This window comes from Triticum aestivum, chromosome 2B, assembly GCF_018294505.1.
Source record: "Triticum aestivum cultivar Chinese Spring chromosome 2B, IWGSC CS RefSeq v2.1, whole genome shotgun sequence".
NCBI classification, from domain to species: domain Eukaryota; kingdom Viridiplantae; phylum Streptophyta; class Magnoliopsida; order Poales; family Poaceae; genus Triticum; species Triticum aestivum.
In genome coordinates this window covers 469,026,023-469,051,014 of record NC_057798.1, presented here as the reverse complement: position 1 = coordinate 469,051,014, position 24,992 = coordinate 469,026,023, and the positions used below count along the sequence as shown (strand labels likewise).

The window sequence follows — 24,992 nt, the reverse complement described above, 5'->3', positions numbered from 1 at the left end:
CCGACTAGGTATGTAATTTTTAAATTTAAAACATACAAATTAATAAAACATAATTAGACATTAAACCATCGCCCAAAGTCCACTTCAAACATAATTAAACATTATTTAAAAAAATTGCAACCTCACAGCCACCCCAGCCTGCAGCCCTAGGCGTCGCCCTCGTCCTCAGAGCCGATGAGGTCGAAGAACGCGGGTGCCGCAGCCCATGGGAAGGCCTGCTATTAGGCCGTCAGCATCGCCTGCTCCCGCGTCTGCTGTTGCGGCAGCTCTGCTGCACGGCGCACGTGCTCCTCCTCCTCCTCCTCCCGTGCCCACCGTTGTCGGCGCTCCTCCTCCTTTCGCTCCAGTTGCATGCGTCGCTCCCTCGTCGGCATGCTCCTCCGCCAACGCGCGGGCCTTCCACTGCTCGATATAGGCTGCCTCCCGCGCCTCCGTCGTGCCTAGCCACTCGGGTGGTGTGCTGACCCACTCCCGCACGACGCCGTCCCACTGGCACCTCTCCGTGGCGACGGGTGCTGCCAACGTGGGATCAGGCTTGGGCCGCGATGGTGGAGGTGGTGGTGGTGGTGGAGGGTAGACGTAATCCCCCGCAGTCAAGAGCTGGAGCGCCTCCTCCACGCCAGTCCAGCGGGCGTCCTCCTCTCTCTTGGACTCCTCGAGGGCGTGCTGGTAGGCCTCCTCCAATGCGCCCAGGTACACCGCCTCGGCCTCCTCGTCCTCCTGCGCCACCACCAGGGGGCAGTGGTGCAAAGCCGGACTCGATTTGGATGTCACCGCGGTGGCACACGTCATGCTCAGAGGCGAACCAGACGTCCTAGTCGGGAGAGTCTGGCGCGTACGCGGGGTAGCGGCGCTGCACCGGCCTCGGGAGAGCACACCGCTTGTGGATCTCCCCTGCACGCGCGTGCGGTGACTGTGGCACGGCTGGCACTGGAATGCGGTGGGGGTCGAGGTGCCAGTCGTGGGGAAAGTTGATGTCCGACCACGATAACAGGACGTCGTACTCCCAGTGGTAGCGCGCATGGTGCATCGGGATGTACAGCTTGCCTCGTTGCTGACGAGCCCTTCCCTCCATTGGCACAAGCGTCTACCTCGCCGGACCGCATGACGAGCTGGCCTCGACGCTGTACTTGGCCTTGCCCTTGCCTTTGCCAGAGAAGCCAACCATGGGTAGGATTCCTGTCTGTCGGTGAGGGGGCAAGCGTGGCAAGATGTGGATGGGAGGAAGAGGAAGTGGATGAGGCCGTCCCCTGCACGCTTGTCATTTAAAAAGTGTGTGGACTCTTGATGCTTCCACTGGCTACCATGTGGGCCCGAGGTGGGTGGGTCACATTCAATATGATCGTGATGGTGGTCGGGCGGCCGACACGCGTGCCCGAGGTGGACACCGAGTGGATGCATGGCATGTCCATCTTGTGTCCATGTGAACGCAAATCCGGTGCAAATTTTGGGCCTAAAATGCGTCCACACGGACACGCAACGGACATGATTTGGGTTTGGGTTGGCGCGTTGGGCTGGTGTTTTCGTTCGTTTTAAGCAAAATGGACACGCGCAGACCAAATGCGTCTGCGCGTTGGAGTTTCTCCCAAAAGGCTTGAGGGTTGTGGAGGGGGGATTGTAAATTTTGGCACTTTTTTTAGATCATACATGTAAAATTTCATACATGTTCTCCATTATATCCACATGTGCTACGATATATTCCTTGATAGGTGGGACTACACCATCTCGGTCATGTATGTCCATCCTTTTCTTCTCCACTTGTCATTTTTCTTGCCAGAAGTCGCACACTCCACATCTCTCCGCCGCCCTTGTCTTGACCTCCTCGCCCGCCTTCCCCCATGCAACAATGCATTCACCCACTCCATGCCATCGTGTCTATGCTTCCTGACACTCATCATTCTAACACCCTTCTCCTAACCCGTGCTCAACCTCTCTCATCGTGGGGGCAGGGTGAACCCTGCTATCAAACAAGGTTCATATGCAAGGGAAGGAGAAGAGAAGAAGACAAGGGGGGGGGGGGGGTTGACTATGCTGAGTCGCTCTTTATCAATTTCATGGGTTTTGTAAAACTTAACGTTGTTGCATCGTTCAATCAAGACCTTCTAAGGGGTTCAACTAGTGTGCAGTATTGAGAGATAAGAAAGGTAAAAAAAATTACCGGGGGAAATATGAGAATAAATGTGTGCACGAATGTCCAACAGATGAAGCATTGGCACTGAGGTTCAAATTATCCCTTGTGCAAAGGCTAGACTGTAATTGCCTTGCTATCAAGTTAGACATTTTGGATGTCATTAACACCATGAAGAAACAAAAGATGTTATGCGAGAACGGTGACAATCGTTTTTTATAATTCATTATTATATGGTTTGTGACTTCTCACTCATTACTTTTGAACATTGTAATAGAAAAGCGGACAAGATCACTCATAAGCTTGCTAGATTGGCTAGATTGTTTACAACTTATGATTGGTTTGAGGAGCCTTTGAATCATATTGTAACCCTCCGTATAGACGATGTAATGAACAAAGTCTTTCTGTTATTAAAGAAAACATTTAGGACCACAAGAGAAGGAAAATAGTGTATAGACTGTGTGATCCAGATAATAGCCGCCGATAAGCACACCATCGGTGGTCTTAACCCCAAAAGCCCCCAGAAAATTTCGGAGCTTTAGACCAAAGTGCCAAAAAGGCGGCACGACCAAATCGACAAACGAGGCCACGGCGACCCAAGCTGGCAAAGCTCCCCTGAGGAAGACGGCGACGACACACCAAAGCAAAGCCCACGAGCCTCCCCTCCATCCCCACGAGCTCGCGCTCGTGCTCGCCTGCTCCCCACCAAAACCCTAAGCCCCCCACCCCGCCCCCCGCTCCAACCTGAGCTCTGCGACAATGTCGTCGTCGTCGAAATCGACGCGCTCCAGCATTTCCCCTTTCCGATCCCGCCGCTCGTCCGCGGTGGCGGCGCCCGCGGCGCCTCCAGCGACGAGGACCTCGTCGGGAGGCCGCGCGTCCACCCCAGCCTCCTCCGCGCGGCCCATCACCCCATCGTCTTCCTCCGGTGGCCGCCCCACCACTCCCTCCGCCGCCTTCGCGCGCCCAGCCACCCCTTCCTCCGCGCGGCCCACCACGCCTTCATCTACCGCCTCCGCGCGGCCAACCACGCCCTCCTCGGTTTCCTCGCGAGCGACCGGGAGGGCGCCGTCCACCGCGGCGGTGGACGCGTCCAATGCCAAAGAGAACATCATGGTCACCGTCCGCTTCCGCCCCCTCAGGTGCGCTGCTGATTTGCTAGCTTTCTGCTACTGAGGACGTGAGGTTCTGGGTTTTGTGCTTATGTGTTTCAAAATTGTTTGTATTTGTTGGTGTATAGTCCTAGAGAGATCAACAAGGGGGACGAGGTGGCTTGGTATGCTGATGGTGACAACATGGTGCGTAATGAGTACAACCCGAGTATCGCCTATGCTTTTGGTGAGTGCTTTTCAGCCCATTTCAGTTAATATTACATACTGTATTACAATGTAGATTGTGGAATCGGTGATGTTAAGGAAATGTCCTCACATGAAACAGAAGGGATTGCCATATTCGGGGTTTTCTTTGTGAAATGAGGGTAAAATTGTTTGATGACTAAATGCTCTGTTGGGGCCATCGAGGTGTAAATGTAATGGATATGCCACTTTTGTGGTGAGAATGTTGATATATTCTAGTAATAGACCGTCGAAGTGAGTTACAGCTCTATAGGATGTCTCACCTTTGTCAAGCTAGCTTTATATCATGCAAGCTCAAGAGTGTGATGAGAATGTGTGCTTGTTAGTGAAGTAGCAAACACATGGTAAAGATTAATGTGCTATTGTTTTGAATCTGAGGTGCTGTTACACCAAAAGGACAGTTTAACATTTTTCTGAGAGGTACAAGGCAGACGCACACCACTCGTACACAGCATACACACACATCCACATGCCGGTCTGCTATCTGCACCAGGAAATTTATCGCACTAAATGTGCATGTGTGAAAGTACCTGGAAAATGCGCGGTGCCTAGTTCTTGACCCAAGGGCCGAAACAGCTGGGTTGCCTGCACAACTCCAGAGCTAGCCATCCGAGCAAGGCTCGTCTTGTAGGGTATGCTTGGTTGGTGGTTGGTGCCAAAACATGCCCTACCAAAATTTTGGCAGATTTTGGCTCTTACTTGGTTGGTTGCCTATGAAATCTTACCAACTCTCCTCGCATTCTCTTCACAAATCTTGCCAATCTTTTGGCAAACAAAGGGTCAAGGAATCTCTAGCCAATATTTTGGCTTGCCAATGGGTGGCAAATTTTGGTAGGGCATACTATAGCATGAACCAAATACGCCCGTAAAAATAAAGCTAATATCAGTGATCATAACTTCATACTTTACAATTTGTGACATCTGCCAGGTCTGTGTAGTTTGCTGAAACCTACATCTTCTTTGTTTCCATTTGTTCAATTTTGCAGATAAAGTTTTTGGTCCAGCTACTACAACTCGCCGCGTATATGATGTTGCTGCTCAGCATGTTGTAAGTGGTGCCATGGAAGGAATCAATGGTATGTTTCAACTCTTATTGTTTCTAATTTCTAGAGTGAATTATGTTCAACTAAATGTAAATTTAGTGGACCAGGAACCACCGTTATACCCCTATTAATATCTTTAGTAGGATAAATATTTGGTAGTAAGGTAGATTTGGGCAACATACAATAAAAAATCTGACGCAGGGAACTGGATGGATCTGCATTACTTTTCATAATGCCTTTGAGGGAACCTCCATACCACGTTTATATCCACCTTTGCAGTGCCAACTTTGTTGTGATCAGACATATCTGGTCTCGGATCTCGCATGCTTCTTTGTTACAACTGATATTACATGATTGTCAGAATCTCGGATTTCCAGTGGTACCTCTACTCTCTTTTCCCCTGAAAAAGAAGCCAACCGTTCCTCTACCTTTAATTAGGACGTACTCACTTAAATAATTGGTCATTGCTAGTCTTGCCTTCTTTCTCTTGTATATAATGTTGTACTTTTACCTTTTGAGATTTGTTCAATTACGAAAACATTGCTCTGTTTCTTTCAGGAACTGTTTTTGCATATGGTGTCACTAGTAGCGGGAAAACTCATACAATGCATGTAAGTTTGTGCATCCTCTAATTGTTATGTGTGTGCATTTGTTATCTTAATTTTTCTAACACGTCTAGCGGTGTGCTTCTACGTACATGTTTCTTCAGCAGAAGACATAGCTTTACGGTTTAACATATATAGCTATTGTCCTCTTTTCTCTCCTATGAGTAATGCCTACCACAGTTCACTTGACCTACACACATAAGCATGTGGAATTTGTTTTTATCAGCAGCAATACTGAATTCTCTTTCACGGTACACTTGGATTACCTTGATTGCAGGGAGAGCAAAAATCGCCTGGAATTATCCCATTGGCAGTGAAGGATGTGTTCAGCATTATTCAAGATGTAATTTATTTATATGTTTCTGTCTATAAACTGTTAAAAAGATCGGGCTCGCATGACATCATTATTTATTTTCTTGACCTCAGACACCTGGACGAGAGTTTCTTCTGCGAGTGTCATATCTCGAAATTTACAATGAGGTGACATATCTTTCAAGCAATGCATTTGTTTGCTGCTGATTTGCGACACAAAGACGAATTATCCACTATGCGTTGGAGCTTTAAATACATAGATTTGCTACCTTATAGGAACCAGTTTGTTTCTTATCTATATGATAATATATAAGACCAGGAGTCCCATGCCATGCACTCCTGATTATGATAAACCTGATGCAGTAAGGCTTACTTAGAAAACAAGCTTAAAATGGTGGCAAAATAGTAAACTGGAGCAAACTTTTTCTGAAATCACTCATTAATATGTTTAGTAGTTGTTCATGCTTTTGATTTTGTCACTTTGCAGGTTATAAATGATTTACTTGATCCGACAGGACAGAATCTCAGAATTCGAGAAGACGCACAGGTACCTGGTCATTGGATAATGTCCGATAATACTATACAGCGGGACAATCTAAACTAGATGGAAGCTTATATTCGTTTCTCAATATGAATTATTGCATACTTATCACTTATGAGTTCTTATTTCACATTGCGTGTTGATCTATTTTATTCCCTTTTCTCATTTCTCTCTGATGAGTCTCCTGTCAATAAATGTTGATCTATACTAGATTATACTTCCTTATTAGCCACTAATAATTGTACCCTCTTTCTTTCTATTCATTTAGGGAACCTATGTGGAAGGGATTAAAGAAGAGGTCGTCTTATCACCTGCACACGCACTCTCTTTGATAGCATCTGGAGAAGGTATTTGTTTTATCTTGATAACATCCACTGCTTTTCCCAGATTATCACCAATCGCATCCAAGGAAGATTTCCTCAGTTCCATGGAGACTGCTTGATCTCCATGTTTGTCTTTGTGATTTCTTGTGCTAAAATTTAAACCTACAGTATAAGTGGCTTTGCTGGTGAACCCATGTACTATGTGTGTATCTCCGTCTTTGACCTTCTGCAACTTCTGTGTGTGGGTCCATGCGATGCTTTGGCAATTCATTATTTTTATCTACACCTTGAAATTGAATTACATTAACCTTTTTGAAAAAGAAATTACATTAACCTTGCACTGAATTACTGACGCCGTTGCGTCTGGCAGAGCACAGACATGTTGGATCCAACAACTTCAATCTTGTCAGTAGTCGGAGCCATACTATCTTCACATTGGTATTCTCTCTCATCCCTCCCACCCCTCTCTCTCTCTCTCTCTCTCTCTCTCTCTCTCCTGCACACATCTGTTGGCTGAGACTCTGACAGTGTTTGCATCCAGTGTACTGCCAAATATTTAGTGCTTGCTGAGTCTGCAAAATTATGTTAATTGTTCCATGTTCACTGAATCTTAAACTCTGCTATTTCTTCCATTGGGAAGTTGTTTGATGTAGCCAGTTAATATAGTTTCAGCTCAGGTAGAATTGTTAAACTTACAGTGTTACACACCTGCAGACCATTGAGAGCAGCCCCTCTGGTGAAACTGAAGAGGAAGAAGTCAGATTGTGCCAATTGGTAATTCCTCTCCTCGAGTATGCTTATAGTTTTCATACCATTTCAAGCACCTTACTGATTGTCATCTTAGTAGAATTTATTTCTACATGCTCTTATTGTTTTAATCCTTATAATTTTGTCAGAACTTAATTGATCTGGCTGGCTCTGAGAGTTCCAAGACTGAAACAACTGGATTACGTCGTAAGGAAGGTTCATACATAAACAAAAGCCTGCTCACTCTTGGAACTGTAAGTATCCTGCAACCTGCGCTGCTGCTGATTTCTCTTTCTTTGTGATATTATTGACAAATATATACAATATTAACTCTGTAAAACGTTTCATCGAGTTGTCCCATATATGCCAGGATTAACTTGCTGTAGTTGCTCACAGCTGATCGCTACAACCTGGATCACATGACGCTTAACCTCAAATATAAATGACTAGTCGGAAGGGGTACTAGGGAAATGATCACATTTTATTCGCTTATTTAGTTCTTCTCATGGTGTGCCAAATCTGCTAGGTTTAACTTGTGATAGTTGCTTGTAGCACTAATTAGACAATTTTTACATGCATGTCTCCATACCTGATGCTAACCTGGATCCTCATGATGCTTAACCCCAAATATAAATTACTAGTATGAAGGCATACTAGGGAAATGATCACATTTTTGTACTTCTATTTAGTTCTTTCCATGTTAAATTGTCAATGGAATTTTGTCGCAGGTTATTGCTAAACTTACAGATGGCAAGGCCACCCATATTCCCTATAGAGATTCAAAGCTCACACGCTTACTTCAGTACTCTCTGAGTGGGCATGGGCGCATTTCTGTGAGTGTTTCTTTGTACAGTACACTTGTGCTTTCTATCTTACAAAGATCCTTTATTTCTTTACTTATTTTTCACCTTGGCTTTGGGAACCTTTCCATGTGTATATGTGGACTCATAAGTGCAAGTAACTTATGTTGATATATTGTCACCCTTATCTTTGTCACAGCTTATTTGCACAGTTACCCCTGCTTCCAGCAACACCGAAGAAACACATAATACATTAAAATTTGCCCACAGGAGCAAGCATGTCGAGTTGAAAGCTTCTCAAAATAAGGTAACGATCAATCAGTCTTGAATCCATATTGTAAGGAAGATGCTTGTTACTGATGACAAATTTTCTTTCCAGATAATTGATGAGAAGTCCTTGATAAAGAAGTATCAAAAGGAGATAACATGCTTGAAAGAAGAGCTGCAACAACTTAGACGTGGAATGATGGGAAATGGGTACATTCTTCCCACGGATCAGGAGGATCTTGTTAATCTAAAACTTCAGGTATTTTTTACATGTTTTTCAGCACCTAATAGGGTACTTAACTGTTGTCCATTACTCCATTTGTTCTGTTTCCCTTCTTAATACGAACAAAATCGTCACTGCAAGACTAACTTTTCTTCCACTAAGTGTGCCTGTACTCCATGCATATTGGGATACTTTTCTTCCAGATGGCATAACTGTAGATTAAACCCAACCTGTTCCTTCCGAACATGAATTACTTGGGCCATATTTTTATCCGTGATGATTAATTTATTACTGATATTCTCTTTGTGTAATAGCTTGAGGCTGGCCAAGTCAAACTCCAGTCAAGGTTAGAACAGGAAGAGGAAGCAAAAGCAGCATTGATGGGTAGAATTCAGAGGTTAACAAAACTGATACTGGTATCAACCAAAAGTTCAATATCCTCAAAAGTTTCAGGACAGGCTAGCCTCCGCCGACGGCATTCATTTGGGGAAGATGAGGTTTTTAAGCTCAAGCTCTCTTTCTTTGTTTGGTTGCAACATCTTAGTCTATTAATCTAACTTAACATAAAATTTGTAAAGAGCCTTATGACAAAAGTTGAGACATAAACTGAGAGTAATAGTGCAAGTGTATTTTAGCCGATAGTGCAAGTGTGAAAGAGCAGGGTAGGTACTTCCTTTATTTTGTTGTTTTTGTGGATCGAATTAAGGAGGAGGATGTTGAAGCTTCCATTTTCTCTAGGATGTTATTTTATCTCACTTTCTTCGACATTGCAGTTAAATTGCTACACGGTTGCAGCTTTTGTTCACACTTATGTGTACCATGTGAGGTTACTCTGTGATGATGCAATTGTTGGCATTGTTATGAAGTGAGCCTATATTCCATCGGGCCAACAGGCCAGCACATATACATGAAGGGAGATAAGCAAAGAAGCCCCTATACAATATGATAACTACACACACAGCACAACCCTGTTCTAACACCCCCCCTCAAACTCAAGGGGGATCTTGGACACCGAGTTTGGACAGGAAAAAACTGTGTTGGGACCGTGTCTGAGCTTTCGTCAGAAAATCAGCAAGCTGAAGCTCCGAGGGCACATACTGAGGGGCCACAATTCTGTCTTGCACCTGAGAACGAGTGTAGGAGGCATCAACACCGATGTGCTTGGTGAGCTCATGCTTAACAGGATCACGGGCAATGCTGAGTGCCCCAGTGCTGTCGGAGAGCAGAGGGGTCGGTGTAGCAGTGGAAACACCAAAATCCTGAAGAAGCCATCGTAGCCAAGTAATTTCTGCAGTCACGGACGCCATAGCTCGCAGCTCAGCCTCAGCACTGGAGCAAGATACAGCATTCTGCTTCTTGGTCTTCCAGGCAATCAGGGAGGAGCCAAGAAAAACACAATAGGCAGAGAGAGAGCGGCGATCAGTGGGATCGCTGGCCCAGGTAGCATCACGCCATCACAGTAGGCCTGAAGCTGAAGAGAGCTGGAGCGAGGGAAGAATAAGCGACGAGTCACGGTACCACGAAGGTAACGAAGAACACGAAGAAGGTGACTGTAGTGAAGTTGAGTGGGAGCAGAGACAAACTGACTTAGAATGTGCACAACATAAGAAATGTCAGGACGAGTGATGCCTAGATAGACAAGGCTCCCAACAAGATGGCGGTAGCGTGTGGGATCTGCAAGGGGTTCACCCTCACCAGGACGAAGATGGAGACCAAACTCCATAGGAGTGTCAACCGTGCGCTGATCAGTGAGGCAGGCACGAGTGAGAAGATCTTGGATGTACTTCTCTTGAGAGAGATAAATACCCTCAGGGGAAGAAATGATCTCAAGTCCAAGAAAGTAGCGAAGAGAACCCAAATCAGTCATCAAGAATTGCTCATGTAGACGTTTCTTCACAAAATCAATGAATTGGTGGTCAGCCCCTGTGATAATCATGTCATCAACATAGAGTAGTAAAAGGGTGCGACCGCGAGGAGAAGTGTGAATAAACAGAGCAGGATCATGAACACTAGCAGAGAACCCGATCCTTGTGATGACGGCGGAGAAACGCTCAAACCAGGTACGAGGAGCTTGTTTCAGCCCGTAAAGAGCGCGCCGAAGGCGACAGACAGTGCCATCAGAGACAGTATAGCCAGGAGGCGGCTGCATATAGACCACTTCCCGCAGCTCACCATTCAAGAAGGCATTCTTGACATCTAATTGAGAGATGGACCACTGCCGAACAGCAGCAACAGCCAAAAGAGTGCGAACAGTGGTCATGTGAGCAACAGGAGCAAAAGTCTCATCATAGTCACGACCATACTCCTGCTGGAAGCCACGCGCAACAAGACGAGCTTTGTAGCGCACGAGAGAACCATCTGAATGTGTCTTAACCTTGTAGACCCATTTGCAAGTGATGGGTCTAACGCCTGTAGGCAGGGGTACAAGGTCCCAAGTGCCTGTGCGCTCAAGAGCATGAATTTCCTCTGCCATAGCATGCTGCCATTCAGAATGAGCAGCAGCCTCACGATACGTAGACGGCTCAACAAGAGTGGTAGCAGCAGCAACATAGTACGCAGGAGGCTGGAGAGTGTGGCGATCACGCAGATTATACCGAGGAGCAGGAGGGGTAGGTGGTTCTGAAGGAATGGGACCCAACAGGGAAGGAGTGGAAGTGGAAGTGGGCGCATCCGAGGGAGAAGGGTGCCGAGCACGACGGGAGTAGACAAAAGGAAGCGGAGAGAGAGGGGAAGTGGAAGGTGGCGCATCAAGGGAGAAGGGTGTTGAGCACGACGGGAGTAGGTAAAAGGAAAAGGAGAGAGAGTGGATGGCTCAACCCGAGTAGGAGAGTCAGGAATAGAAACCTCATCCTGTGTAAGCTGAAGCTCATGAGCAGACACAGGTGAAAGGCTAGGAGTGGACCTACCAGGTGACGATAAAGGTGAAGAATCAGGTAGAGTCAAAAAAGAGAGAGGCTCGACTAACGACTCGGTTGTGGCAGTAGAAGAATGACGAGGGTAGAAGGAGCGAGACTCATCAAAAGTGACATCTTTGGAGATTCTCAGTCTTCGAGCAATAGGGTCCCAGCAACGGTAACCTTTGTGCTCCAAACTGTAGCCAAGGAAAACACATTCAACAGATTGATCAGTCAATTTGGTGTGTTCATGAGGGTGGAGAAGAACAAAACAGGCACAACCAAACAGGCGTAGACCACTATAATCAGCTGGACCATCACCTAGATGATCAACTGGTATCCCTCCCTGAAGAGCAACAGAAGGCTGAATATTAATGAGATAAACAGCGGTAGAGACAGCCTCAGCCCAAAAGTGCAGGGGAACAACAGAAGATAAAAGAAGAGCCTGAGCAGTCTCAAGGACGTGACGATGTTTGCGTTCAGCCACCCCATTTTGAGCGTGTGCACCAGGACAGGAATACTGAGGAAGGGTACCCTGTTCAGCAAGGAAACCACGAAGCGCACGAGATAAGTACTCGCCAGCCGAATCAGCACGAAAAACTCGAACAGAGGAATCATACTGAGTGCGAACCATGGTAGCAAACGACTTGTAAATTTGAAGCACTTGACTACGAGATGACATAAAGTAGATCCAAGTGTGGGGAGAAAAATCATCAATGAAAATTATATAATATTTGTGACCCCCTTTCGAAACAAAGGGGGCAGGACCCCATACATCAGAGTGAACAAGTTCAAAAGGTCGTTGAGAAACATAATTACTAGAGGGATATGGAAGTTGTATCTGCTTGCCAAGCTTACAACCCATACAAGTTAGTGAACTATCACCAGATACAGACCCTAGAACACCACTCCTAACCAAAGAAGACAAGCGGGAGCCACAAATGTGACCCAATCGATGATGCCACTGAGCGAAGGATGTGGTGGAGGTGGCAGCTGAAGCAAAAGGGGTGGTGATGTCCGACTGGCTAGAGGACGCAGCGGAAGGAAGGCGCAGCCAATCGAGCTCCCAAAGGCGCTGAGAGTCATGGCGCCGAGGACCGATCCCAACCAGAGTCCCCGTACGACGATCCTGAACACAACAAGAGTCAGAATCCAGAATAACACGACAACCCAAGTCAGTAAGTTGACCAGCAGATAGAAGTTGCATAGTCAGTTTAGGAACATGAGAAACGGCAGGGACATGAAAAGAAGACGTGGAAAGAGTCCCTCTTGCGGCAACAGAAAGAGAAGTGCCATCTGCAGTCTGAACTGTAAGAGGAGAAGGCACGGAATTGACAGCACAAAGATGATCTCTGTGTGGTGTCATGTGGAAGGAGGCCCCAGAATCAAGAATCCAGGGCAAAGATGTACCTGACGAAGAGTGCGGTGGTGGACCAGACGTCTGACCAGCAGAACCAGCAGAACCTGAGGATGGTGCAGAAGCAGTAAGGCGGCGCAGCAAGGTGAGCATCTCCTGGTGAACCTGAGGATGGTGTCAAGGGAGCCCTCACGAGAATTAGAGGAGCCTCCCGAGTCCTTTTGAGGACGGCCACCACGGCGACCCTGTTTCCTCCTCTTGATGCACTCCGTGATCATGTGACCATCCTGCTTGCAGTAGTTGCAGAAAGCACTAGTGGAGGTTGCTGCCACCTGTGTAGAAGAGGGCACACCAGGCAGCGGTGGTGGAACGCGGGCAGCCAGGACTGCTGAAGAGGATGGCAATAAGCCCGTGCTCCGTAGGCGCACCTCCTCAGATCGCACCTCAGCAAGGGCCTCCAGAGTAGAGAGCCGAGGATGGCGTGCCAATAGCTGAGCACGACTCTGCTCGAACTCCGGCCGGAGGCGAGTGAGGAAGTCGTAGAGGCGACGAACCTCCAGCTTAGCTTGTTGCCGCACACAACACTGACATCTGCGACAAACATCAGCTCCCAGAGAGTCCAATTGGCGCCACACCGCCGACATCTCCTTGTAGAAATCATCCACAGTAGCATCTCCCTGTTGTAGTTGTTGCTCTTGACGAACAACAGAGAGATACATGGCATCCCCTGTAGACTCATAGCGATGGAGAAGGTGCTCCTACATCTGATATGCAGTGGTAAGGGCCACCACATCCATGGTGAGATCAACATCCATGCTGTTCACCAAGATAGAAGAGGCTCGAGCATCATCATTTGTCCATTGCTTGTATAAGTGGAGTTGATTCTGATACTCTTCAGTGGCCTCTTCAAAAGCATCTAGCATCTCACGTTGCTTGGTTTCATCGGCATCAACAGGGAAGGCCAACTCAGCTGGAGGAGTGGGCAGCAGGGGACAAGGCAGAGCACCAGAGAGGTGCTCCCAGACCAGCTGGCCCCTCATGTGCAGCTTCATGTGCTGCACCCAGTCCCTGTAGTTCTGTCCGTTGAAGATAACAGGACATCGTGGGACTGGGACAGCACCGGTGGTGGTGGAGGGCGCCATTGCAGCAGAGCAGCAACAGCAGCTCGTTGAAGACCAGCAGCAGCAGGAGGCACAGCTTGATGGCAGCAGCAGACCAGGAGGAGAAGAGCAGCAGCAGTCGCACTTTGAAGAGCAGCAGCAGCAGCTCGTTGAAGAAGAGCAGCAGCAGCACGTTGAGGCGGCTGCGCCGGCCGGGAAGGACGGCGGCAGCAGCGGCCTGGAACGGCGGCGGCCTGGACCAGCAGGCGGCAGCAGCTACCAGGAAGAAGAGGGGAGAGGCTCGATGAAGAGAGGAGCGGTGGCCGCGGCGGCGGCGGCGGCGACCAGAGGCGGCGGCGGCGGCTGGGGAACCTAACCCTAGCTCTTATACCATGTTATGAAGTGAGCCTATATTCCATCGGGCCAACAGGCCAGCACATATACATGAAGGGAAATAAGCAAAGAAGCCCCTATACAATATGATAACTACACACACAGCACAACCCTGTTCTAACAGGCATGACATAAAATTATGAGTGCTCTAGAGTTCTCCAACAAGTGGATGATGTTTTGCTTATATGGATTAATTTGATTAAGAAAGGACAAATGGAGTTGTTCATCTTGAAAATTTTACCTATCATACAAAATTCTTACTTTGTTTGTAGCTTCTACTTTTCGGCTGCGCCTTTGTTCATGTGAAACCTTTGTAATTTTTATGTAACCTACTTGTTGATAGGGTTCTTCAATACTGTTTTATACTCCCTCCGTTCGGAATTACTTGTCTCGGAAATGGATGTATCTAGAACTAAAATACATCTAGATACATCCATTTCTACGACAAGTAATTCCGAACGGAGGGAGTATTAAGGAGTTCTTTTTCTGAAAGTTTTTCGCTTATATGGATGTGGGTACACACTACTAATCCCATTTTGTACGAGAGCTTAGTGCATAGGATCCCGGCAATATGCAATCAAAACATACTCTTCTGGGCAGTATATCTAACTGAATGACTAAGTAGCTATATGTAGCTGAAATGCTCAAGTAAAAATCGAATGGAACATGAAAAATTGCTCTGCATTACGATTTTCAACAGCATATTATGGTTGTATTTTTAGAATAAAACACTGTTTCTTGTAGTTAAAAATGCATTATTTCTCCTGATGATTATACCTGTTTCGTGCATTGGAGTATGCCTATTATTCTTATTCGGTTTCTTTTTGCAGCTTGCTTATTTACCTGATCGTAAGCGGGAGTACTCCATAGAGGATGATGATATTAGCCTTGATTCAGAGTTTTCGATTGAAGCAAAACTTGATTCTAACAATTCTGACGAGCCTGCTAGATTTGATAGAAGGAATCGCAAACGTGGAATGCTTGGTTGGTTCAAACTAAAGGTCATTTTCGTGCCATGGATTATGTAGTTTGTGTTTCTCAGTTTCTATGTTAAGTTTTGTATTGGCACCACCAATTTTTATTTTTTTTGTTCTCTCCTGGTAAAGGGTTGCATGCTTACAGTAGGCAATTTAGCTTTCCTGATCATTCAAAAAGGATATAATTTAAGGAACACATTAGGTGGTTTTACTGGAGTCTTCTAGTTCATTTTATTCTAAATGTGCTCTCCTCCACTTGCATTTACTTTTTCTTCTTCTAAATATCTCTTGCATGATAGGAATGCAGTACAATAGTTTCAGTTCAAATAAAGAAGGAATGCAGTACAGCTAGGAGTTGTTTGCTTGCAGACTTCTATACATTGGTAGTAATGTATGTTAAGCTTCATGCACCAGCCAACACAACCAAAAGTCCGAACTGATGGAAAGGGCTATCCGGCTATGCAATCCACATATACACTTGAACACCCCCTCTTATGTGTGACGCGGGAACTCAACATGTGAATAGACTCAGAGGTATGGCTCAAGAGGCCTATACGTGGACACAAAAGAGGGGGGGGGGGGGGGGGCAAGAACAATTTCTTGGATAAATCATGAAAGCCAGGACTTGAACTCAAGACCTTAGGCTCTGATACGGGCAAGAACAATTTCTTGGATAAATCATGAAAGCCAGGACTTGAACTCAAGACCTTAGGCTCTGATACCATGTTAAGCTTCATGCACTAGCCAACGCAAAGTACGAACTGATGCAAAGGGCTAGGCAATCCACATATACACTTCCAGCAAAGTACTTGGTTTTGGTGGTTGAGATCATAAATACTCCGTCCGGAAAAGATTGTCCCAAGGTTATCCCTCAAATGGATGTATCTACCACTAACTTGGTGCTACATACATCCATTTGAGGGACAAGCTTTTCCGGACGGAGAGAGTATCAGCTCCATCTTCTACCTGATTTTTAAGACGTGTGGTTCCACTTATGCGCCCCTCTTTTTTATATACACATGGAACACTCAGGTCTCGTCTCACCATTTGTTGGATGCTCTCTAATTGTTCAGCTATCTTCATTGATGTTTCATATAGCTTTGTGAGCTATTTTATTTTTGTAACTTGTAGTAGCTTAGTTGTATAAGCTATTTGAGTTAGTAATATAAGTTATCTGAATTACTCATTGATATATGTTACTTATGCAGAAGTCAGAGCAATTATCTGGGCTATCACCTAGTGCCGATAGTGATAGCACTGCTAGCGGCTCACCTTCCTTCTCCAGATCATCACAACAGAAACACCTATTGCTTGACCTGAAGGATGGTCGAAGGAAATCTGTGACTAGGAAAGCAGATGATTCAGCACTCGGTGATTCTTTTCTGGAGAGGACTCAAGCTGGTGATTTGTTTAGTGCTGCACCCATAGTACGACACCCTCTGCCGGTGAGTCGGTTTTCCAACTTTCTTACATTTTCACCTGTTGCTCTCATTCTAGCATGATGCACACTTCCAAATCCATGCCTTTCCTTCTCTTGGTTGGCACAAACTATGCTGTGAAATATGCTGGAAACCTTCCATGTTAATTAATAACAAAACCTTCTAGTTCTGGATTTCTTCTTGCTGAAGAACAGTGGCTTGCGGAGAGCATTCACACAGAGATGGTTGTTGCATATATAGGGTAATGTGATTCCGGATTAAAGCTGTTGACAAGTGGACTCAGCTATAATAGATTTTAGTTACAAAAAGTGTATTTTTGGCCCTGAACTGCGAGGGTTGTCTCTGGCCTATGTTCCTTGCCTGGCTGCCTCTTCTGACTAGAAGCAGCACACATCCCATGGCTTAGCTAATATGGCAGATTGACTCATATTGTCTTTTGTTTTATCGCGTTTTTGCTATAATCACTGGTTTGGACTCGAACTGAGTCAACTGACATATTACATGTATAGAGTGGAACAACTATTGTGGATCAAATAGATCTTCTCCAAGAGCAGGTCAAGATGCTGGCTGGGGAAGTCGCACTATCTACAAGCTCACTCAAAAGGTTATTAGAGCAAGCAGCCAACAGCCCTGATGATTCGCAAATTCAGGTAAATATATCTGTAATCCTTTCTGAGCTAGCTGGGCATATTCATGTGATATCTTCTTTAGCTCAGCTATTTATTTAAAAAATATACTTATCTGAGCATTCTCATTCCTCTTCCTCCGCAGGACCAAATTGAGAGATTGAAAAATGAAATCAGTGAAAAGAAATCACATATACATGTGTTAGAACAGCGCATAATGCAATCACTGGAAACTACTGATGACCCAGCTATTAGGACTGAAATGACCCAGGTAATAGTTCTCGAGTGATGCTAAACTGAAAAGTTTGAATTTGTCTTATGTTGCCTTACATGCAAATTTGTACAAAATTTCATTTGAGCATTCTTCTTTTGTTTTCGTTAAGGTCTACCTTAACTTTCTAGGTCGCGTTACTTATTTGGCCATATGCTATAGTGTTTTGGATTCCTATGTTAATGATTGAAATGTTTTTTGTGATGTGATTTTTTCAGACCTTTTCAAGGTTGAGCACGCAATTGAGTGAGATGACATGTGAACTGGAGGTTTGTTCAATGCCACTTCGTCAGCTAATATTTGTTTTTTTGGTTGATATTTATCCTATACTAATTACTGTTTCGGATGTGTTGTCTCTGCAGATCATGTCTGCAGATAATAAAATTCTTCAAGATCAGCTACAAACAAAGGTGAGAAAGGGCGGGAGAACAATTATTTTTCATCTCCAACATATCAGTCTAATGTTCTTGTTCAAATAGGTATCAGAAAATGCAGAACTCCAAGAAACAGTTGCACAATTGAGGCGACAAATCAGTAATTTGTTGAAGGCCTCTAAGAGTGAGAATAATGTGGCCGGTACGCAGTTTAGTGAACCATCAACGTCAAGAAGTTATCCTAGGGATCAGGTAGATGAATTCTCAAGTCATGAGAACATTCCCTCTAGAACAGCGGAAGAAAATAAGGAGTCGCCATTAAAATCTCAAGTGCTCATGCAGGTAAGCATCACATCCCCCTAAATTTATCTGCGTCCAGTTAGTCTGTCACTTCAAATCTAAAAACCAGCGCTGCAGGCTGCAGAAATTGAGAATTTGAAGCAAGACAAGCTGAGGCTGACGGAAGAGAAAGATGGGCTAGAAATTCAGAGTCAAAAGCTGGCTGAAGAATCATACTATGCTAAAGAATTGGCAGCTGCCGCTGCAGTTGAACTAAAAAATTTGGCAGAAGAAGTCACCAGGCTTTCTTACGAAAATGCAAAGCTGGTTGCAGACTTTACTGCAGCCAAAGAGCTTACTGCATCAGTCACTAGGGGCAATGACACAAAACGCCGTGATCAAGATAATGGAATTTTAGTTGAGGAGATGCAGAAAGAGTTGGTTGCTAGTTGCCAGCGAGAGGCTGCCTTAGAAGACACATTATCGCAGAAGGCCCGAAGGGAAAATGAGCTTTTGAAGATAATTGATGATGCAAAGTGCCATGAGCATGATTTGGAAAATGAACTAGAAAACATGTGGGCCCTTATTTCAAAGATAAAGAAAGAAAGCTCTCAGGATGATTTGTTTGAATTTAAATCAAAGCAAAACGGCTTTCATTCATCGAAGACTGATACTGGTAGAATCCTAAGCGATATGGAAGCTTCAGATAATTGGAAATGGTATGGCATCAGTACTTTGGAAGAAGCCAAAGCTGCATACAATTTTGAAAGAAGGCGCTGCAAAGAGTTGGAAAACGCAATGTCTAGATTGAAGGTGATCCTATTATATTTCTTACCGTTGTAACAAGTGTCCTCTCTGAAATCTGGATACATCTCATCTATATTTTGTGCACAGTATTTCTTTCTGCTAGAGCTTACCTTGAACCACATAATCCAATATACAGAGATGACTCGTGTGATGTCCTTCTATTCTTCTGATGCACGTGTAGGACCTTTTCAGGGTGAAGATATCAGAGGCTTGGAGGTTAAAGTCCTTGAGGAGCTACAGAATTTTCATGTGGAAGCATTGTCGAGGATTTGCCAAGAAAAGGTACGTTATCTCATTTCTACTTAATTTTCTGAACTTCCTGCCAGCTGCTACACAGTCTTGCACTTGAGCACATCTGAGAGAGAAGGCTTCATTTCATACCTGTAGATTTTGGGTGCTTGTAAGTACCTATCTCCACCCTACTTACCGCTTGTAGTTTACAGATGGCAAAGCAGGTGCTATAGCAGGCCTCCTTGTTCAAGCTGAGTCTTGCGGCCATATCTCATGTTCGTCGGCTGCTGTTTATTCACCCGGTATATTGCTGCTACAGTCGAAGCATGTGAATTCTATTTGCATTAAGACTTACAACACCAGATCAGGGCACTTCGGACAGCCATCCTAAGCCTGTGTTATCAAGCAAAAGGGGAGGCAAAATATAGTTCAGTTGCCCCGTTGTTAACCTACCGGGCGCTTACTCTCCTGTACAGTTTACTCCACTAGAAAGATCTAACTGTAGATTGTATTTACTCGTACTACGGCCTAGCAAGAAGACGCCAAAGGCGTAGCTAATCCGCGCTTTTGCCTCCAGAGTCAGAGATGTAATCCCGACTTCTTGAGTTGAACAGGTGGAACTGTTTGTTTAGCGTGTTTGTATGTGTTTAGGCGGATATATGTAGTCCTGGCGTACTTGTTCCCTGGAGCAAAACTGCAGCCTTCGCACATTATTTTCATTTTCATGCGTGATCGCCGTATGCTTGGGACTGTACTTAGTGCTGGATTTGACTTCAGCAATCAGTGGCGGCACGGATTTCCGGCTGATTAAAGCGTCGCTACGGATTGTGCAAGCTAGGGTTCCACGTTTGCGCGCGGCCGAGATCTGGGTTGGTGGTGGTTGTCATACAGTGCCGCGAGACATTCTTTTTCCACGGTTGATCCAGGAGACCAGAACGTGTGTGCGCGCCCGCTGCCCAGGTCCTCCGATCCGTGTTCAGTTGCTGTACGGCGGCGCCGTCGGCAAGGAATTTTTTTTTTGGCGGGGGGAAAGGAAATGAATTTGTGTTCGTGTCACGGCAGCAGCTAACGTAAGAATTTGCCTTCAATTCGCATGTCCATGGTTGATCTCTGGTCGAGGTGATCAACCCGGGGGGCGCAGTGACGAAGTGTAAGCTTGCTCTCTAGTTGGACTCTGGAATGCTGAAAAATAAGTTTACCTCACCATGGAGCTGCCGCTTATATCTGGCCATGGGCTGGGCCGGGCCTAAAAAAGCCCACGGTAGAAAACTGAGGCCCAGGCCCTACCATCGGGCCTACTTTTCAAGCCCAAGCCCGACCCATCTGGTAAAAAGCCCTCAAAAGCCCTTAGGGCTTAGGGCCGTGGGCTGGGCCTCTTCCTTAAAATGCCAATATGCCAAGCCCAAACCCGTCCAGGCCCTGCTGGTGGGCTCAAAACTTGGGCCCAAGCCCGGCCCATGAGCAAGCCCATCGGGCCTAGGCCTTGTATTTTAGGGCCGGCCTGGGTGGGCTGACAGGGCCGGGCCTGAGATGGCCAGGACTACTGCCGCTCCATCCACCTAGAGGTAGGAGCCATGACAGGCACAGTGCCGCGAAGTACTGTTACCTATTGCAGGAAACTGCAGATTGTTTGTTCCATCTGGCATGGATCACACAACAATACGTTTGAACGGATGGCATCTAGCAGTGGTTTCATGGAGGAAAAAAAAGTCTCTCCGTTAGAAACTCCGTTTCCAAGTTAAAAAACCTGTTTCCAATGAATTCTTGTTACCTTGTTATCAAATTATTTGTGTCGCCAAGTTGCAAGAGAAACCATTCGTACGAACACCGATGTTGGAGGTATGACAAAAAGAGGAAGATCAAATCAACACAGAGGACATAAGATTTTAACGTGGAAAACCGCTCCGATGAGAAGGGTAAAAGACCACGTGCGCAACTAGCGAAACTTCACTATATCGGAGAGGTTACAAATGCTGAGGATTTACAATGATGATTTTATCCCATTCGGCAGTTTACATGAGGCATATATAGCGTAGGTGACCTACGCTGAAACTTATCAATACTGGGGTGTGGGGGGGGGGTGCAGAAGTTAGCCTTTATATGAATTTGGATCACTACTCAACAACTCCATCTTGAGACAAATTCCATCTTGCAGCATGAAGAATAATTTTTTCTCCCGAACAACAAAGAAAACACTTTATCGCCAAACAACCGCTAGGGCTAAACATCTATACCAACTAAGTCCTAGCAAAGCTCAAACATAGCAAGAGGAACTGGCTTTGTCATCATATCAACATGATTATCATGAGTACTAATCTTGCACACCTTCAGTTTACCTTGAGCAACAATGTCTTGGATATAATAGTATTTGACATCAATGTGCTTTGTTCTCTCATGGAACATCTGATCCTTCCTAAGGTATATACCACTTTGTCAAATAGATTAATGTAAGAATTATCTCCACAAAGCTTAGCACAACCTTCCAGCAAAACCGATTCTTTACATGCTTCAGCAATAGCCATGCATTCTGCTTCATTGGTAGAATGGGCAGTTACTGGCTGCAATGTTGTCTTCCAGCTTGCAACACAACCACCAACAATGAAAACATAACCTGTAAGGGACCTTTTCTTACCCAAATCGTTGGAAGAAATATCTGAATCCACTTTCAAACAAGCATTGGAAGTGCCACGATGGTACCTGAAAATCCACTGACCATCCTTCCAATGTTCTTTACCAGGATTAGCCATGTATCTACTGACCAAACTCATTGCATATGATAAATTAGGACGAGAACACACCATGGCATGCATTAAAGAACCGACAACACTGGAAGATGATACTCTTGACATATACTCAAAAAATTCATCCTTACTAGGACATTGAGAAAGTAATAATTTGAAATGAGGAGCAATAGGAGTGCTTACTGACTTAACATCATGCATGTTAAAACGATGAAGCACTTTCTTAATGTAACTCTGCTGACTAAGAAATAGCAAAACAAATTTTTTGTCCTCGGTAATCTCCATACCTAAAATCTTCTTAGCAGCACCAAGATCCTTCATCTAAAACTCTACTTAACTGTGCCTTTAAAGTAGTGATCTCTTTCTTTCCCTTGGCAGCAATCAACATAACATCAATGTATAGTAACAAGTATTATAGGTGACCCATCAACAAACTAATGTAAACAAAGCTATCATATTCAGACCTCTTAATTCCATGTGAGATCATAAATGAATTAAACCTTTTATACCACTGTCTTGGAGACTACTTCAAACCATATAGGGACTTTTTTAATTCGTAAACAAAATCCTCCTTACCAGGCACAATGAAACCTTCTAGTTGGTCCATGTATATCTCCTCCAGTTCTTCATGCAGAAATGCACTATTCACATCTAATTACTCAAGCTCAAGATCATGCATATCTAGAATATTGGAAAATGTATGGATGGAACCATGCTTTACAAATGGATAGAACACATCATTAAATCAACTAGATGACCCGCTGAACCAATTGGCGCAGAGACCAATTGCAACCCGAAAGTTAAGCAAACTATCTAAATGATTTTTTCCTCAACTACGTGTGAATGATTATGTTCGTATTGTGTTGGTATTTGTCTTGATGATCATCATTCCCATAGCTTTTTTGTCAACAAACAGTTGCCCCATTTGCGTAGAGACCAACTACACCCCAGAAGTAAAGAAAACTATCTGAAGGGTTTTTTCCTCGACTGTCTGCAAATGATTATGTTCGAATAGTTTGATTAACTTCCAGGCTGCTATTGGTCGATGGAAAGAATTAGAAGGCCCATGGAAAGAGCACAGCCGCGGGGCATTGGCAACACACACGCACAACAAGAACATTAGCCGAGCAGAATGCGCGTCCAATAGCCGTACAACCACTCGAAAACATTGTTAGGCCTATCGTTGAACTTATTTCTTGACACAATGTGCCCAGGAATATGAGCGGGGACCGGTGTCATGTGTTATTACTCGTGCCTGATGGATGATGAACCTCATCCAATGCTTCAGGCCTGAGCTTCCATCGGGTTCGACAATTCATTTGATGTTGGCCTTTGTATTTGTGTATGTTGGTCACACCCATGCGCCCGCGATGCTAGATTCCATGACCGTTCAGTGTTGTCCTGCCTAGCTATAGGATTGAGAGTATATCGAGAGGGGGGGGGGGTGAATGGGAGATTTAAAATTTCTTTTGAAACTTCAACTTTCTCGAGACAAAATAGCAGATGTAAAACTACAACATGAGTACCGAAGCTAAATTAGAACATGCACACAAAAGAAAGACAAATTAAGCGAGAAATATTATGCAAAACTTTCAATGAAATCGATGATAATTTTGATGTCTACTACACAACTTATTCTTGTAGACTTGTGTTGGGCCTCCTAGCATAGAGTTCTGTAGGACAGTAGCAATTTCCCTCAAGTGGATGACCTAAGGTTTATCAATCCGTGGGAGGCGTAGGATGAATATGATCTCTCTCGAATAACCCTGCAACCAAATACAAGAAATCTGGTGTGTCCCAAATGCACCCAATACAATGGCAAATTGTATAGGTGCACTAGTTCGACAAAGAGATGGTGATACAAGTGTAGTATGGATAGTAGATATAGGTTTTTGTAATCTAAAAATATGAAAACAGCAAGGTAGCAAGTCGTAAAATGGAGCACAAACGGTATTGCAATGATTGAAAACAAGGCCTAGGGTTCATACTTTCACTAGTGCAATCTCTCAACAGTGCTAACATAATTGAATCATATAACAATCCCTCAATGTGCAATAAAGAATCACTCCAAAGTTCTTATCTAGCGAAGAACATAAGATAAAATGCTTGTAGGCTACGAAACCACCTCAAAGTTAACCTTTTCGATCAATCTATTGAGCCATCCCTATAAGTGTCACAAACCGCCCTACAATTCGTACAAAAATAACACCATATGATACACATCAACCAACTCTAATGTCACCTAGATACTTCAATGTCACCACAAGTATCCGTGAGTTGATTATTAGATATGCATCAAACAACTTTAGATTCATAATATTCAATCCAACACAAAGAACTTCAAAGAGTGCCCAAGATTTCTACCGGAGAAAGTAGGACGAAAATGTGCATAGATTACCCCAATGTCACGATAATCTGCAAGTTGATTGCCAAAACATATATCACGTGAATCAATAGAACACCCCATTGTCACCACATGTATCCACATGAAATACATACATCACGTGTTCTCAAATCCATAAAAGTATTCAATCTGATAATAGTGAAACCCCAAAGGTAAAAACTCAATTCATCACAACAAGATAGAGAGGGAGAAACACCATATGATCCAACTATATTAACAAAGCTCGCGGTGAAGTACTCCCTCCTCACCAGGGAGATCACGGAGATGATGAAGATGGCCTCCGATGATGATTTCCCCCTCCGACAGGGTGCCAGAACAAGGCTCTAGATGAGATCACGGAGTTACAGAGGCTTCCGGCGGCGGAGTCAAAGTTCTAAGGTTATTTCTGGGGGTTTCTGGATATATAGGAATTTTTGGCGTTGGTCTCACATCAGGAGGTGGTACAAGGGGCCCACAAGCCACAATGGCGCGCCCTGGTGGTGAGTGGGGCCCTCATGGCTCTTATGGTCCTCCCCAAAGCTTCTAGTGTCTCTTTTGTTCCAAAAAAATCGTCAAAAAGTTTCAACCCATTCCGAGAACTTTTATTTCTGCACAAAAAACAACACCACAGTAGTTCTGTTGAAAACATCATCAATTTGGGTTAGTTCTATTCAAATCATACCGAAAACATATAAAATTGATGTAAACATAGCATGAATACTTCATAAACTATAGATATGCTGGGGATGTATTAGCATCCCCAAGCTTAATTCCTG

General features: G+C 44.8%; 2 protein-coding genes across 2 annotated transcripts; one reads left to right on the top strand and one right to left on the bottom strand.

Annotated features, from left to right (window-relative positions):
- Nucleotides 1-2,675: 2,675 nt before the first annotated feature.
- LOC123045499 (kinesin-like protein KIN-7E, chloroplastic) lies at nt 2,676-19,811 on the top strand. Its single transcript, XM_044468576.1, has 25 exons — nt 2,676-3,270; nt 3,369-3,466; nt 4,470-4,559; nt 5,085-5,137; nt 5,409-5,474; nt 5,558-5,611; nt 5,931-5,990; nt 6,253-6,331; nt 6,678-6,745; nt 7,022-7,081; nt 7,204-7,308; nt 7,783-7,887; nt 8,054-8,161; nt 8,234-8,380; nt 8,659-8,841; nt 14,919-15,089; nt 16,274-16,510; nt 17,014-17,154; nt 17,276-17,401; nt 17,620-17,670; nt 17,764-17,811; nt 17,881-18,117; nt 18,193-18,867; nt 19,054-19,143; nt 19,305-19,811. The coding sequence occupies exons 1-25, from the start codon at nt 2,888-2,890 to the stop codon at nt 19,323-19,325; spliced, it is 3,456 nt and encodes a 1,151-aa protein (XP_044324511.1). The 5' UTR covers nt 2,676-2,887; the 3' UTR covers nt 19,326-19,811.
- On the bottom strand, nt 9,485-13,314 carry LOC123045500 (uncharacterized). The gene is made up of 2 exons (XM_044468577.1): nt 12,649-13,314; nt 9,485-12,367 (listed from the first exon to the last, which is right to left on the bottom strand). Exons 1-2 carry the CDS (start codon nt 13,312-13,314, stop codon nt 10,601-10,603), a joined length of 2,433 nt encoding a protein of 810 aa, XP_044324512.1. The 3' UTR covers nt 9,485-10,600.
- Nucleotides 19,812-24,992: the final 5,181 nt, after the last annotated feature.

Bases quoted from the DNA above. Each gene is read 5' to 3' on its own strand.
- LOC123045499 (XM_044468576.1), top strand. From the start codon at position 2,888: ATGTCGTCGTCGTCGAAATCGACGCGCTCCAGCATTTCCCCTTTCCGA. The intron at 6,332-6,677 runs GTATTTGTTTTA...TGCGTCTGGCAG, and splicing joins TTTGATAGCATCTGGAGAAG to AGCACAGACATGTTGGATCC. The intron at 17,671-17,763 runs GTTTGTTCAATG...TTGTCTCTGCAG, and splicing joins AGATGACATGTGAACTGGAG to ATCATGTCTGCAGATAATAA.
- LOC123045500 (XM_044468577.1), bottom strand. From the start codon at position 13,314: ATGTATCTCTCTGTTGTTCGTCAAGAGCAACAACTACAACAGGGAGAT. The intron at 12,368-12,648 runs GTACATCTTTGC...TGTTGTGTTCAG, and splicing joins ACCACCGCACTCTTCGTCAG to GATCGTCGTACGGGGACTCT.